At 44.5% G+C, this 14,514-nt stretch overlaps 1 protein-coding gene across 2 annotated transcripts in view; it reads right to left on the reverse strand.

Annotated features, from left to right (window-relative positions):
- Positions 1 to 12,186: 12,186 nt before the first annotated feature.
- epc1a (enhancer of polycomb homolog 1 a) overlaps positions 12,187 to 14,514 on the reverse strand; it is a 96,565-nt gene continuing 94,237 nt past the window's right edge. For both annotated transcript variants that reach the window (XM_083651549.1, XM_083651550.1), the window contains exon 14: positions 12,187 to 14,110. In XM_083651549.1, the coding sequence (XP_083507675.1) occupies positions 14,038 to 14,110 (73 nt within the window). In that variant the 3' untranslated portion in view covers positions 12,187 to 14,037. The remainder of the gene's footprint in view (positions 14,111 to 14,514) is intronic.

Here is a 14,514-nt window from a genome sequence, read left to right on the forward strand (position 1 = left end):
CCGCTTCCGCATCCGTTTTCATCAGATACGTTTTCACCCTTCCATCAAATAAAAATGGCTTTCTCTCCCTGCCTCATATTCCATTGGTGTAGAGTAGACGTTTGAATGATATGATCCCTCACTGTGTTATGCCCCGCCCCCAACATCCTGGTTCAGCAGGAAATACATCAAATCAAGGAAGTATGATATGGGGGGGCCTTTAAATTATCTGCACTGCTGAAATCCTATAGGCAAGAAATAGGCATTCCTATTCACCTTAGGTCTACTGTATGTTCCAACACAGGTGTCAGCCAGTTACTTCCTATTGTGTTTACACTTACTGTGACAGTACAGTACTAGTGACCAGGTAAAACAGACGGTGTTTTGAACAGGAAGTCATAACACAAGTGGGTAAAGTGGGCGTGCCTACATAAGGTGAATAGGGCTCAAATTAGCATACAGTATGTACCGTCCGTTACCATCCCAAATGTAAAAAATAGATAAGATTCAGGCCGTATCGCCCACCACCCTTGTCTTAGAGACTACCCTTGTCTTGACCATGTCTAGCATGGCCAACACTTAGATGACTCATATGAAGGTCGTCTGCTATTGAGGAGGATTGCCAATGGCAGGCGTGAAAAACAAGATGACATCAGTGAGCGTTTCTCTTCACGGCCGAGCCCGTGGCCCGATCCTGTCGCACCGCACGACAGCACCTGCATCAAACCATGCCTTCTCATCTCCAGCCACCGACCCCACGCACGCAGGCACGCAATCTCTCTCTCATTCTGTTCCCATTGTTGACACGCTGTCATTGTGGAGGCCTCGCTGCCTAGCAACAAAATCCAGGCAGACGTTTTTCCAATCATCTATCGGGTGGTAGCTCCGCCCCTTTCCATCCCTGGAGGAATGATTGAAAGGTCACTTCGCTCCTCTCCTTGTCTGTCAGCGCAGAGATTGTCCACTCTGAAAACTCTCTGAGATGTGTGTGTGTGTGTGTAGTGTGTGTGTGTGTGTGTGTGTGTGTGTGGGGGGTGATGCCGCCATACTCTCCTCATGACTGGCTGAACAAGACCCCCATCGAATGGCTCCATTGCACACTTCTGATCAGTAGAACGGCCAATCAGGGCCACGAAGGTCAGAACTTCAGCTTCGCTAGCTAGCTTGTATGTTTGCAGAAACATACAATGCTGACATTTTATTCTGGTGAGCAGGCTGCTTGAAATCAGTGCTGTGTCAATGCATTTGCAGTGCGTACTGAGGAGAAAGTGGACATCGTCAGGGTAGACTGGGAAGGAGGAGGTGAAAGGTGGGGGGGAGGTGCTGCAGTAGAGAGCTACATGTTTACCTAACCGACGGAGAGCCGTGATTGGACGATAGCAGAGGCGATGTGACCAATTTTACAATTAAGTCAACACTGCTGTGGGGGAGGCAGGTCCCTCCTCATGAATTCGAATTCTAACACTACCTGGTTGCTACCTTTGTGTCACTCTACCTGTTAGCTACTTGTTTACTTTACCATATAACCATATAACTGAACATTGATTGCTTGCTCTGTAATGAGGCATGCAGATCACACTACCAACCACAGACACACACTGCCACCCACTTAGCCCATTTTCACTATGATTATCTGCTGAATTCTTGACTTATGCCCAAAATGTCTTTGGAAAGGTGACAGTGACCTTGGCCTTTGACCACCACATTTTAATCAGTTCATCCTTGAGTCCAAGTGGACGTTTGTGCTAAATTTGAAGAAATTCCCTCAAGGCGTTCCTGAGACATTGTGTTAATGAGAATGGGACAGACGGACAAGCATAAAACATGCCTCTATCCACGGCGGTTGCCGGCGGAGGCATAAAAGAGATGTACATGAAAGAAACATTGAGGAACGTCAGGTCTTTTTGCCTTGCTTTAATACTTTCACCACTAGTGAAATGAATAGAGAAAGTTGTCAAGGTCAACATGTCTCATTACAGAGTGAGCGTCAATATGTCAATATGAAAGAGAGACGTTTTGGGTGCTTTTGGGGCCAATTTAGACACCAAAATCCCATCATCGTCAAGGCTGCAGCGCTGACCTCCCTGGAGGGGTGAGCGAAAGAAGATTTTTATCTACAGGGATCGATAACGTCTCACATTATTATGAAGGAAAAGAACAACAGACCAGTTTGAAAAGAACAAGACGGACACAGCTACACAGACCATGTTTGAAAGATAAGTCCTCGGCAGGGGACCAAGGGCCTGCCTCTCATTAACATTCCTTACACTCACCTTCACCTTAAAGGTCCCAATTCGTGCAGCTGTAACCTCTTAAAAACGTGTGTCTCTGGTTCATAAAACATGATTCTGGATTAATTTGTCGAAAATATAGCAACCCCGTTTGTTCTGACGGAGTTGTCACTTCCTCATCTCGTTGCGTCCCAAGAATGGTCAGTTTCTATAATATATTCAGAACTAACAGTTCCCATTGGCCGCTGAGGGAGAGCCCGCCCCAGGCTCCCAGCGGCCAATCAGATTAGCGTCTGTGGACCAGCACGCTAGGTTGTGTCCACAACTAACGTTAGCAACGAGCTATTGCTAACTTAACGGTTGCTACGCTAAAGAGGACATCTCAAAATGCCTAGACTTACCGAATGCACCTCCGCAGTTGCTGGATCACGTACAGTTGGCGTCGCTCCAGCTAGAAGTGTTAATTTTGTGGCTATAGACAAAATGGTGCAGGTAGCTTGTGTGAGAGAGACCGCGCGCAGTATGCTTGAGGACCCGACTGACGTCACATTAACCCGTCTGGGGGAACAGAGTGTAAGGGGCGTGGCTTGAAGGAGACTGCAGGGGGAAGCTGGATAGGGACAAATCCAATTCTGGCAGTTCTGAGGTTGTGACCATTCATTACAGGGAGGGATGACAGCAGTATATATGCATTTACAAGTAAAAACAGCTTTTGCACGTGTGGCAAGGTGGTGGTGTAAATAAACCAGAAGATATAAATGACCCGACAACGCCACCTGGGGAATTTCACCCCAGGAACTATAAGATGAAAACCTAGGCTAAATGAAATACAAGTCTCATAGGCTACACAAGTTCAACACCTTAAAGCAAGACAGAGACGTGGTTCCAAAAGTAAATGTAAATTTATTGAATGAATGATGACTGGAAGTGTCTGTGGAGGAAATAGGTTAGTAGAGAAAATCTCAATGTTTATAAATGTTTAGCAATAAGTTTATTACAATAGTTTAGATAACAGTAGATTACTTCTTTTTAGTAACACTTCCAATACTTAAAAACCAAACTACAAAAGGAGGGAGGGGGAATGTGGGCGAAGACCAGCAGTGGGGAGGCAGCCTACATAAGGGTGTGTTCCAGGAGTGCCACCACTTACCCACCACTCGTGTACTCACAGCAAACGGCAATCACTGCAAACAGGTGAAATATATGGTGTCCCAGTGCGCTTAACACTACAATCCAGTGAAGGGGACCACACTAGAGTGCCTAGCCTCCACCGCCGCCAGCCAATGCTCCACTAAGGGGGGGGGGATAATCAATTAAAAGAAGCAATAAAAATCAAAGTACAAAAGTTAAAGCCAGTTGGTTCAATCTAAAACCAATTTCCCAATACAAATGGGACTCAGGTGATGGTAAAACTGAACAAAGCTAAAACAGTAATAATAAGGCAAAACAGCAGCTGATTAAGACCTAAAATACAAAACCACACATTAGCCAGGTCTGCCACGTCACCATTACCTCAGGTATATACATTATACCTCAGTGACCATTACCTGGACACAAAGTGTATCGTCTTAGGACTCAGGTTACAATCCACAACACAAACGGGTAGACAGGAACTAAAAGACAAAATACAAGGGTCAGTTGCAGTGCCAATACACTTCACATGTATGGTGACAGTTGGCAAACATACCTCAAGGAAGATACATCAAGTCAGGCCTAGCAGACACCAGTACGGCCAGGTAGATGAACACAGGGGACTGTGACACAAATAGAGTCAGTCACTGGATAAACAACAAAGGATTGAAAACCTTGGGATTTCATCACCTACCTCAGAGTAAGAGCAGTGAAACCCACACAGCATGGCAACCAGGCAGAGAGAGACGGCCATGATGCCACAGGTTTCTTAAATACTGTCACTAATTAGGGGGGTTGGGCTAGGGAGGAGTCAACCTAAGTCCTGCAGGGGTGCGTTCAAGACTGAGGGAATGTCTCCCAATATGAACACAAGTGTTCTCACTACACACGGAATGGGACCTTTAACATTTGCATTAGACAGTCTATGCAAGTGGAGCCACTCAGTGAAGAGAGGGATTTCTCTCTATTCTCATTGCAGAATGTGTTAACGTGTCATCAAAGTGTGGCAGCTGAATTGTGGCACGGCTAAACACCAAGCCCAGCCAAACTCCAGAAGAGACAACCAAGTCTGTCTGAGGCACAATATTAGCATACGCCGTCACCTGCTTCGTAATGTTCAAGAGTCGTTTCAGACCAGACTTTATTGACAGAGAGGTGGGCTGAATAGTGTGCGATTGTAAGTTTTTGTGCCACTGACATGAAGTCTGATTACAATACGGGAAGTGTGTAGCTGTAGCATGACTGAAAGGCAGTAGGCTGTTTTCTCTCATTCAAACACAGACAGTATGTGGAGGGCTTGGAGCCAAAGGGCAGGTGTGATTTTGGGTGAATATGAGCATACCAATTGAAATGTCGCAGTGAAATCAGTGAGCTGTGAGATCAGTGAGCTGTGAAATCAGTGAGCAGTGAGTGAGCGCTAAAAGGACACAATTGAAATCATGATCGGACCCATAAGTTTTAATTAAACAAACACCTGAAAGCCGTAATAGTAAAAGTAGAGTGTTTGCTGCCAAAAAAGGGGTAACTGCACTTACGCCCTTTTGACACCAAGCAAAGCCTCACCTTTGACACTGAACGGCCTACTGTATGGTGGGTAGAGAGATCAACTCAAAATGCATGCTGAAAAATCCATGCTAGCATGGCAGCATCATCACATCATTATTAGTATCCTATTCATATCCTAATTAATTTAGGTCAATATTACGGTATAGATGAATATGTTAATATTCCCATAAAATCCATAGGCCTATATTCAAAATGTTATTTTATAGCCTAATGTCAGGAGTGTGAAGTGGTCAAGATGAGCTCTGATTGTAAGCTGGTAGTTGAAGTTATGAGTGATGTGTCGTGGCCCTGGGACAGAAAAATGTACCAATCAATTTGATATGTTCCATGTAGCCTAGTTTTTATAGTAATGCTCAATCTGATAACATAAAAAGACTATGTGGTAACGGCAGAGCTCTGATCCAAGTTTGCTCAGTTTAAAATCTGCTACAATGCCTATTTGGCTCCAAGTCCTCGATATGTCTCATAAATCCATTGCCTATACAGTCTTATCATGCATTTATCCCTAGTTGGAGTTTACCAGATATAATAATAACATATTCATATTAACAAGTTACAGCTTCAGTATCATTCACTTCTTAAAACCTTTTATGTAAAAGCATTCTCCTAGAGTTTATTTTTTAACTTATTTCATTTTTAATTTATTTATTCTTTATTGTAGTGCATTTCATTGCAATCCTTCTTTTAGATGGTATTCTTTACTTCATATGATCTTTTATAATGACATTTTAACTCCATTGTTGTTGCTGCAAAGCACGTTGTGAATCAGTTTTGAAAAGAGCTACATCAATAAAGTTTGTTTATTGGTAGCAGTAGTACTAGAAGTAGACGTAGTAGTAGAAGTAGTATATAACACATTTCAATCTGCAAATGGGAACTGCAAAGTGCAAACTCAAGAGAACTAAACAATGATTCAGTGAAAAGGTTGTCTCAAACCACAGAAGCAAGGTTAATACCAATGAAGGAAGAGGACTTCCTTTGTCATGTCTCTTACCGCCTCATGCCTCGCACGTCACTGTCCCCGAGCCCCACTCATTTCCTGCACAGAAGGTGTGAGGCACTCCTCGGCCGCATACTTCAAATAGAAAAAAGTATAGTCACTGACCTTCAATGCCACTGCTCTTATAAGATAAATTACTGGCACAACTGAGAATTCAATTCAAACTCTGGTGTCCTGTAAGGGGAACGTGCAGTAGCAGGACACGAAAGCACACAATAAAAGGCAGTAAGACAAAAGAGAGTAAAACATGTTGGTCTTCGGTTCAACTCTGCTCAATTAACAGCAGACACCAGCTGATCCAATTTAAGGTCACTCATCGTCTTCATTATTCCAAGTCCAGGTTGCACAAGATCTACCCTTCTGTTTCACCACTATGTGTGATAGGTGTCAGGTGTCAGAGGGTACACTATCTCATGCTTTTTGGTTTTGCCCTTCACTGTCTGGATTTTGGGCCAAAATATTTGATTGGTACTCTAAGGCAGGGGTGGCCAAACTTTTTTGGTTGTGGGCCGCATACAGAAAAATATAAGGAGTCGCGGGCCAAACAATATTAAGCGCGGCAGTTTTCGCGGCAAACAAATTGGACCAGAAAACCCTTGTGCCATCAAAAATTGAATTTCTACCTAAATAAATATATGACATAGTTTATTGATGCGCTCATCTATTACAATGGGTATTTCTGTATGTTATCAAATTTTCTTTTCCTGTGCCAACAGGTTAAGACAGAGATAATTTAACATAACATTAGTATTAAACATTAATTCAGTATATATATATATTTTTTAATAAATAGACCATGTCCAAGTATAACCCATTTTCAATGGTTTTAAATTGAAAAAACGAAATGGGGGAATCCGTTTTGTTTTTTGTAGTTTCTTTTTCTTAATGTTTTTGTTTTTCCGTTTTTTCCCCCGTTTTCGTTTTCGTTTTCCGTTTTAAACTTTGAAACAGAAAAACGGAAAAACGTTTTTAGCAACAATTTTTTTTTTTTTTTTTTTTTCATGGCGGGCCACTTAAAAACGGGCAGCGGGCCGCAATTGGCCCGCGGGCCGTAGTTTGGCCACCCCTGCTCTAAGGCCTATAGAATAACCCTTCGACCGGTGGCAGAACTCGCCATCTTCGGCTGCTCTGAGTCCTCTCTGCTCCTCAGAGCAGGTGTGCAGCAGTCTCTGACACAGGGGATGACTGTCGCCAAGAGACTCATTCTGAAGGAGTGGAAGTCTTCCTCTCCACCTTCTTTTAAGCTCTGGCTGACGGACATGTTTTCGGTTATACGTATGGAGAGACTCCGGTTCCTGAGGACCAATGAAATTCTCTGCTATTTGGGACCCATTTCTGGCCTACCTAGATGAGGTTGAAGGCAACAAGTAACTTTCCCAGCTGACTTTTCATGGACCCCTTGCATGGGATCCCATGCACATCTCTTGCAAGCACAATAAGCACTTGATGTGGCTGATAGCACAACACTGTAACATTGAAATGTTGATATATATATATTTTTTGTCTTGTTTTGTTCTGTTTTGTCTGAGCCTGTTTTTGTTCTGAAAATTGTAAAAAAACGAAAAAAAAACATGTTGGTCTTCACACATCACACAGTCCTCTGCCCCTCTGGGCAAATCATTAACAAATATGTCACCTTGTTTTGACCTGTTATTGTACTGCCCCACCGCCATTGCATCAATCAGATGTTGACAACCGTTCGTCTGATCGACTTCACACTTGGCAGGTGTGTTGCTGAGGATCCGAGGAAGAGCAATGTCAGATTTGGTGCAATTTGAACACGAGACATGTTCAATATTTAATACTTTGAATAAAGAAGCAAACTGCGCTTCAGTCATGAGACCAGTGGGTAAAATTTAACAAGCACGCTTTATTCAGCAAATGGCATGGCAACTAAGTTTGGTGTATGACTCCATAATAAGATGTTGCTCCTCATGTGGTGAGAGAGGAGGGCATCGGCGCAGACTAGGATAGAGAATCCCCCGGGGGGGGGGACTCTATCCTAGTCAGCACCGATGCCCTCCTCTCTCATCACCACAAGGAGCGTCATCTCACTGAAGTAAGCCCGGTGAATTTGTAAGTCGCTGAAGTAAGCCGAATGTGAAGCCAGCGTAGCCAGAGGCTGATGCCAAGCTTGGTGAATTTGTAAGTCGTTGAAGTAAGCCAAATGTGAAGCCAGCGCAGCCGGTTGGTCGAATTGTTTCCAGCGCCAGCAGTAAGTCGCTGAAGCCCGGTGAATTCGTAAGCCGCTGAAGTAGAAATAAGTTCTTCCTTTTTGGGGATTCTCTATCCTAGTCTGCGCCAATGACCTCCTCTCTCACCACAAGAGGAGCTGCATCTTATCATGGACTCTATCTTAGTCTGCGCCGATGCCCTCCTCTCTCATCACCACAAGAGGAGCGTCATCTCGTTGAAGTAAGCCAAGCCCAGTGAATTTGTAAGTCGCTGAAGTAGGAATAAGTTCTTCCTTTTGGGGCATTCTCTATCCTAGTCTAGAGATAGAGAATCCCCCCCAAAGGGAATTCTTCAGGAGTCATGACATTGGTGGTGGAGGTGGGCCGAAACAACTGCTTCAGCGATGAAGATCAGCAACTGCAGGTGACAGCCATAAGAGAGCATAGGAGAGTAACACATAGTAGCACAGGGCCTCTAATATGCTGAAAGGCTTAGGTGGTTGGAGGGAAATGAATGGCTTGAGACCGAGGAGTGCCAGAAAGAGCGATAGACTGAAACATCTCTTTTTTATACTTTGGCATGTATGACATCACAGATGACATCACAGCAGCAAGTATGACATCACCGATGACATCAGCAAGTATGACATCACCGATGACGTGGAGGAAGTGGGGCGAGGACGCATATATCGTAGGGTGACATAGTAGGCTCGTAGGCTTGAACCTCGGTCAGTGAGACACTTTGTGCAGCAGCGGGGCGAACGGGCAGTGCACTAGTTAGCCCCATTACCTTCCCTCGCCCATCGTCTCTGGTTCCAGGACTCGGTCAGATTAGGTGAGGTGCAGAGGGTATACCCTTTTCCCACATCGTATCGCAAATGTGAAGGTATTCACATGCTCTTATGGGTGTCAGTATTTTAATCGGGGGTGTTAAGATATTCCGCTGTGAAACAACCATTTAAATCCAGTATTTTGACAGCCAGGTGCCGAATTTAGAGCAGAGTGTAAGTGATATTACTATCAAGGTGCTGCACCGCTTGCACTCAGCGAGCAAACAACATTGCAGTCACACGGATACGGCGGCACAGTGAACAATACTCAAAATCCCAAGGTTCCTGTCGGTACTGGGCCACCTCTCTTCTCCTTATTCGGCACAGGCTGTCAAAAGACTGTTTAAGTGGTTGTTTCACAGCGCAATATCATGTAACACCCCCGATTAAAATACTGACACCCCTAAGAGCATGTGAATATCTTCAAATTTGCAATACGATTTCAAAAAACAGGTAAGAAGCAGATTTATACCCTCGGCACCTCACACCACAGATAGTAGTAACCTTATGTGACTGAGTCCCAGAGCCAGAGGCGATGGCTGAGGGAACGTAATGGGGCACTGCACTAGTCTGAGATAACGGGGGTGACACATGGACAAACAAACAAATGACAGCGTCGTTTTGGAAAAAAAGTTGTGAGTTGCAGCATTCTCCCATCAAAATCTGATCAGCGGTGTTTGAGATATTCTGTGACGGATGAATGAATTATTTTTATTTTATTACAATACAGAGAGCAGTTGGGGCCCTGACAGCGATGTCTGCAGCCAACCTGTTTCCTGTCAGTGTTTTCTCTGCGTGTCCACTTGAGCGTACACTTGGTGCCACCCAGATGGAACAGCTTTTACAATTGAGTGATGCAATTTTCTCTCAAGGTTTGCACAAGCTCATTCCGGCGGCTTTCGGCTATAGCGCGCCGCTGTTGATGGCAGACAGCTCCTGAAAAGAAGGCCTCTGAAGGAATGAAAAAGTGCTGTGCCCTGGCCTGCCGAAGATTTGCCTTCACATTTTTAGACATTTCGTTGACATTCTTACTCGCGATGAATGAAAGAGGAGGTCGGAGTCATTGACTGTTTCAAGGATCGAACGTTTCCCATGAATCACTGTGCGAGTGTGCGGCCCTGAAGTCCCCCAGGCAGCAGGGAGGAGTGTGGTACTTTTCAATGAAATGTTCATGTCCAGCAGAGCCTAAAATCAAATCCTCTTTCACTCAGCCCAATCGGCAGAATAAAATGTGTACGTTTCTGGAATCCACGGAAATGTAATATAGGCTATGAACATTTCTGATATAAAATATTTTGCATAGCATGTACCTAGATAGGCCTACGTGAATATTAACATTATACACGTCATAGAGTCTAACGAGTGTCTCATGTTGGTAGTACGTTGCCGGCGCCTAAAGCATACCTTCACATGATAAGCGATATTATCGTCTCTCACCACGAGGTAGAGCAGAGAAAGGTCAACTGTCAAGTCGGTTAGTAGGTCAAAGTTTAATAATTTGAACTTTGAGCACGGTGGCAAATTGGAGCGGTGCGTGGCGCCATGGGTAGTGCTGCCGCATAGTTTGGAGGCACCGCTCTCCCCAAAGGAAAACAAGGGCACAGCGGTTGCAGAGCTGTTTTACCGTGTGGGTCATGTGTGGGAGCATTAAGGGTGAAGGGGTTTGCCTGGTATGCAGCCCATATGAATCACAGTTGTCAGCACTGAAGGATTCATTACAGCTGGTTACCAGGCTATGAAGGGGTGTCAAAACCGCCAAACGCCACCAAGACAAATTGCTGTAAATTTCTTGTTCTTGAAAAGAACGTGATTCCTATTCTCATATTCTCTTCATTGACTCATGAGAAGGAGTCGCCTTCAGGTCGCCTTACAACGCCGCAGACTGTCAGTCACCAGCCTCTGATCCTCCGCCGCCTCTGGCCCAGCACCTGTTGTCTGAGAGAGAGAGAGAGAGAGAGAGAAGAGAGAGAGGCTGATAGGCTTGGCTGCTCGCCCCTCCAATCACCAGCCTGATGAGGACATCTGATCCAGTGGTGGCCAACAGCTGCATCTTGTTTTGGACTCTGCCATGTCAGTCATGCTTTCAGATACCACCCCCATCCCACCCCCGATATATATGAACGTTCAACGCCTTGATCTCCCCCCCAAATTCACAAACCTTCAAAGGATTTCAAGGACCCATGGGAACCCTGGTTGAAGATGAGAGGAGGAAGAGGAAGCGGAGAGCGCTCACCAAAGACCGTCTGTGTACTACTGTTCATTTACTTCCAAGTTTACTGTCACAGTTTGTATTTGGTTCATTGAGGTTCACACTGCTCAACTCAAAGCAAACCAGGACATGGAAACAAAAGTCACAGACTCACAAGCTTGTTTATTGGACAGAGCTTTGGTGATCTGTCATCCTGCTAAGAGATTTGGGAGATTTTAAAACAAAATCCAATTTCAGTCCCTGTAACTTTAAGCACGATGGACTTGTCTGCGCTGTCTGTCATAATTTACCTTCTCTGGTGTTCATACCATTTGAATTAAGAAATTCATTGAATTCATTCATGAAAACATGAATAAATAGATGAATATGCCCATTTCTTGTATGTTACGCCTTCCAAGCACGAGTGCCGTTATCAGATGTCAGATTCACATGCCTGTACTGGTAATGCATGCGGGTAACACCCACTTATGCAGCTCGAAAGGTGGGCCAGTTGCTTTAGTGATTAATCTTCTGCAACATAAACAATGTTTGGTTGAACATGCTGGCTTTGTTCTATATTTATCCGGTCGTTGGTTCTAGCAGGGATGAATGAAAAAGCTTGGAGTAATTGTTGCCCCTGACAAGACCGCCAGCACTTTCTAGACAGCTAAATTGCCATGGGGGAATGTGTCCCTGGAAGCTGCGTGTGTGTTTTTGAGCTCATGTAAGACTGATGTAATGAGTGATGTTCAACAGCCTGTGAAGTGTCTGAGGCATGCTAATTGAGTCCACCACACAACCCCCCCCCCCCTGCAGGCAAACCAATGTGACCTCCACTTTCAGCAGTCTCAAGTATTAGCTCATCCATCCCCAGGCTCGGCATGTGAGCTACTCACATGAAAAACTAACAAAGACAAGATTCTTTGTGTGGCTCAAACAGATATTTGAAGTATCGTGAATGTGATCTATTGAATATTTTACGTTAATTGTATGCTGTCCAAGATCGTTCTAACATAGCCTACTATACTTGAGACACACACACGCACGCACAATAAAGTAAAAAACAATTCACATTTAATGCCCTGGGCTTTATTGTCATATTTTAGTGAGAGTTCTGTCACATTTTCTTATTGTTTTTTTTTTTAGTCTTTTCAGCCTCCAGGTGGGACAAGTAAACCTCAAGGATATATCCTGCCATTGGACTGGGCATTCAGATTCTGACAAAGACGAGAAGCACTACTAAGTAACGCTGTCTTTGTGCCTAACTCTTCACAGAAGAGAGTACATATCATTCCCCAAAGGAAGGCACCCAATACTTGTGGTTTTTGGCCTTGCAGCCGTCTGGAGATTCTTTTTTCAAAGAAAAATAAAGTAAAATAAAAAGTGGGGAGAGAGGGGAGAAAACAGCAGTCCTCCATGGCCCCTCCTACCCTTGTTAGCATTTTTGTTGTCAAAAACTGGAATGATGAAACATGTACAGCAATTCCTGCCATTCACCTCCCTTATCAGCTATGCATGAACAAGTAACAAAAGAATGAAGTCTTTCAATAAACAAGAAGCTTACAATCAAGTTTACCACAAGAACAGGAGAAAATACAAAAATAACGCCATTTTTGTTTTACAAAAAAGTGGGGTTAAAAAGAAAAGAAAAAGAAAAGGGGGACTCCTGTTGCATGAAAATGAAGGACAACCCCTAAAAATAAAAACAAAAAAATACAAAAGCAGCATTGGTATTATCAAAACCATGAACAAAAACATCACAAAAAAATAGTGCTTTGAATCAGAAGCAGCAGAGGCTTCTGGGAAGAGACTTCATCCCTGTTTTGTTACTTGTGTTGGGACAATGGAAATGGAAGATCCCAGGAAGAGAGGTGCACCCCTCCTCTCACGTCCAGCCAGGAACCCTTGTCGGTATTTTCCCCCCGCCCATTCTCGTTCTTTTTTTCAACAAGCAGGGTAGTGGGGTTGGGGTTAGGCAATGGTCCCCCTGGTGGTTGGTTAGAGTTAGGCACTGGTAGCCACTTGGTCAAGGTTTGGGAAGGAAGCTCTACATCGGGGATGGACGCCTTGCAGCAAGGCATAGTCATCCTCCCCTCTGCCCCGTTCCCAAGTTCTAGGTCACATGACTAGTGTCACTGTGCCCGCCCCCCTTGGATTTGAGCGACAGGGGGCTGCCTCTCTCTTGGGAAGGTAACGACAAGGTTTCCTGAGCCAACGTTCGTTTTTGACCACTTGGGAGTGAGAATGGGTTGGCCAACACTGCCACCTCCTCTTCATCCTCCTCCTCCCCGGCTCTCCTGTATGTATGTATGTATGTCACCACTGATTTCCACATGATCCACAGAGAAGCACAGGGACCCAAAAAGGGGGAGGGGGGACCTGCTTTGTGTTCACAATATATAAAAATACCCAGGAGTCCGTAGCTACCTAACATTTACTACAGCACAGGAACCAACAAAGGTACAGTGTACAAATAAAAAACAAAACAAACCAAAAAGAAAAGGAAAATCTGTAAACACAGCACAATAAATAGATAAAAACAGCAGGCTCCGCACCATGCACATGATCCGATGTGATAAAACTCATCTCTATACAACTCACACATCTCTCACACTCGCCACAAGTTATTTTTTTCCTTTCTTTTAAGTCTGACTCCCAAGTGCAAAACATCACAAATGGACAGTTCTGTATTCAAGTATATACAAGGGGGATATTACAAATATGTAGTTACTGTACAGATATCAATTTTTGCCATATTCATATTTTACAGATGTCAATCTTTACTTTAAACAGTAAAAAAAAAAAGGAGTTTAAAAAGCATGAGAGATGAGAATTGCGTCGTTCGTTCTGTCCGTCTGCGTCAGTCCTGCTGTCCCTTTTGCATTCCCGATGCTACGATGCACAGCACCTAAAGAGCGGACTCTCGAACGCACCGCTACTACGTCACCTCCATGGCCACTGTGTTGTCAGCTATACTGTTCAGAGCCGGTTTGTCTTGGTCGTGATTATCCCTGCAGAGGAGAGGAGAGGGAATATTACATAGCTGTTAAAGAGTATGCACACAGGTTTATACACATTTAGACTACTGGATAATGCTTGGCACCAGTCAGTCTCTTGTCTCAGGGCCAAGTAATGTGCTGACTCAGTAGCCGCTTTCACACACAGATCGCGCAATATTGCCGTTCAGAAGGCGCGCAACGCCAGCAGCCTTACCACAGAAATTGCTTTCACACAGGACCAAGCAGGCGGGCCATATTTCCGCCTCGGAGTGCGTTTTCAGATAGCATCCACCCCTCCCGGATTGAAACGAGGGTGAACGATGGGCGCTGAGTTTCATTATTATAACTAGTGCAGTGCCCGTTCCCCCATGCACCACCCAGTGGGCGCTTCCCCCCCGCACACACACTGCACTCTG

This window comes from Poromitra crassiceps (assembly GCF_964638095.1).
Source record: "Poromitra crassiceps genome assembly, chromosome: 2".
In the NCBI taxonomy this organism is placed as follows: Eukaryota; Metazoa; Chordata; class Actinopteri; order Beryciformes; family Melamphaidae; genus Poromitra; species Poromitra crassiceps.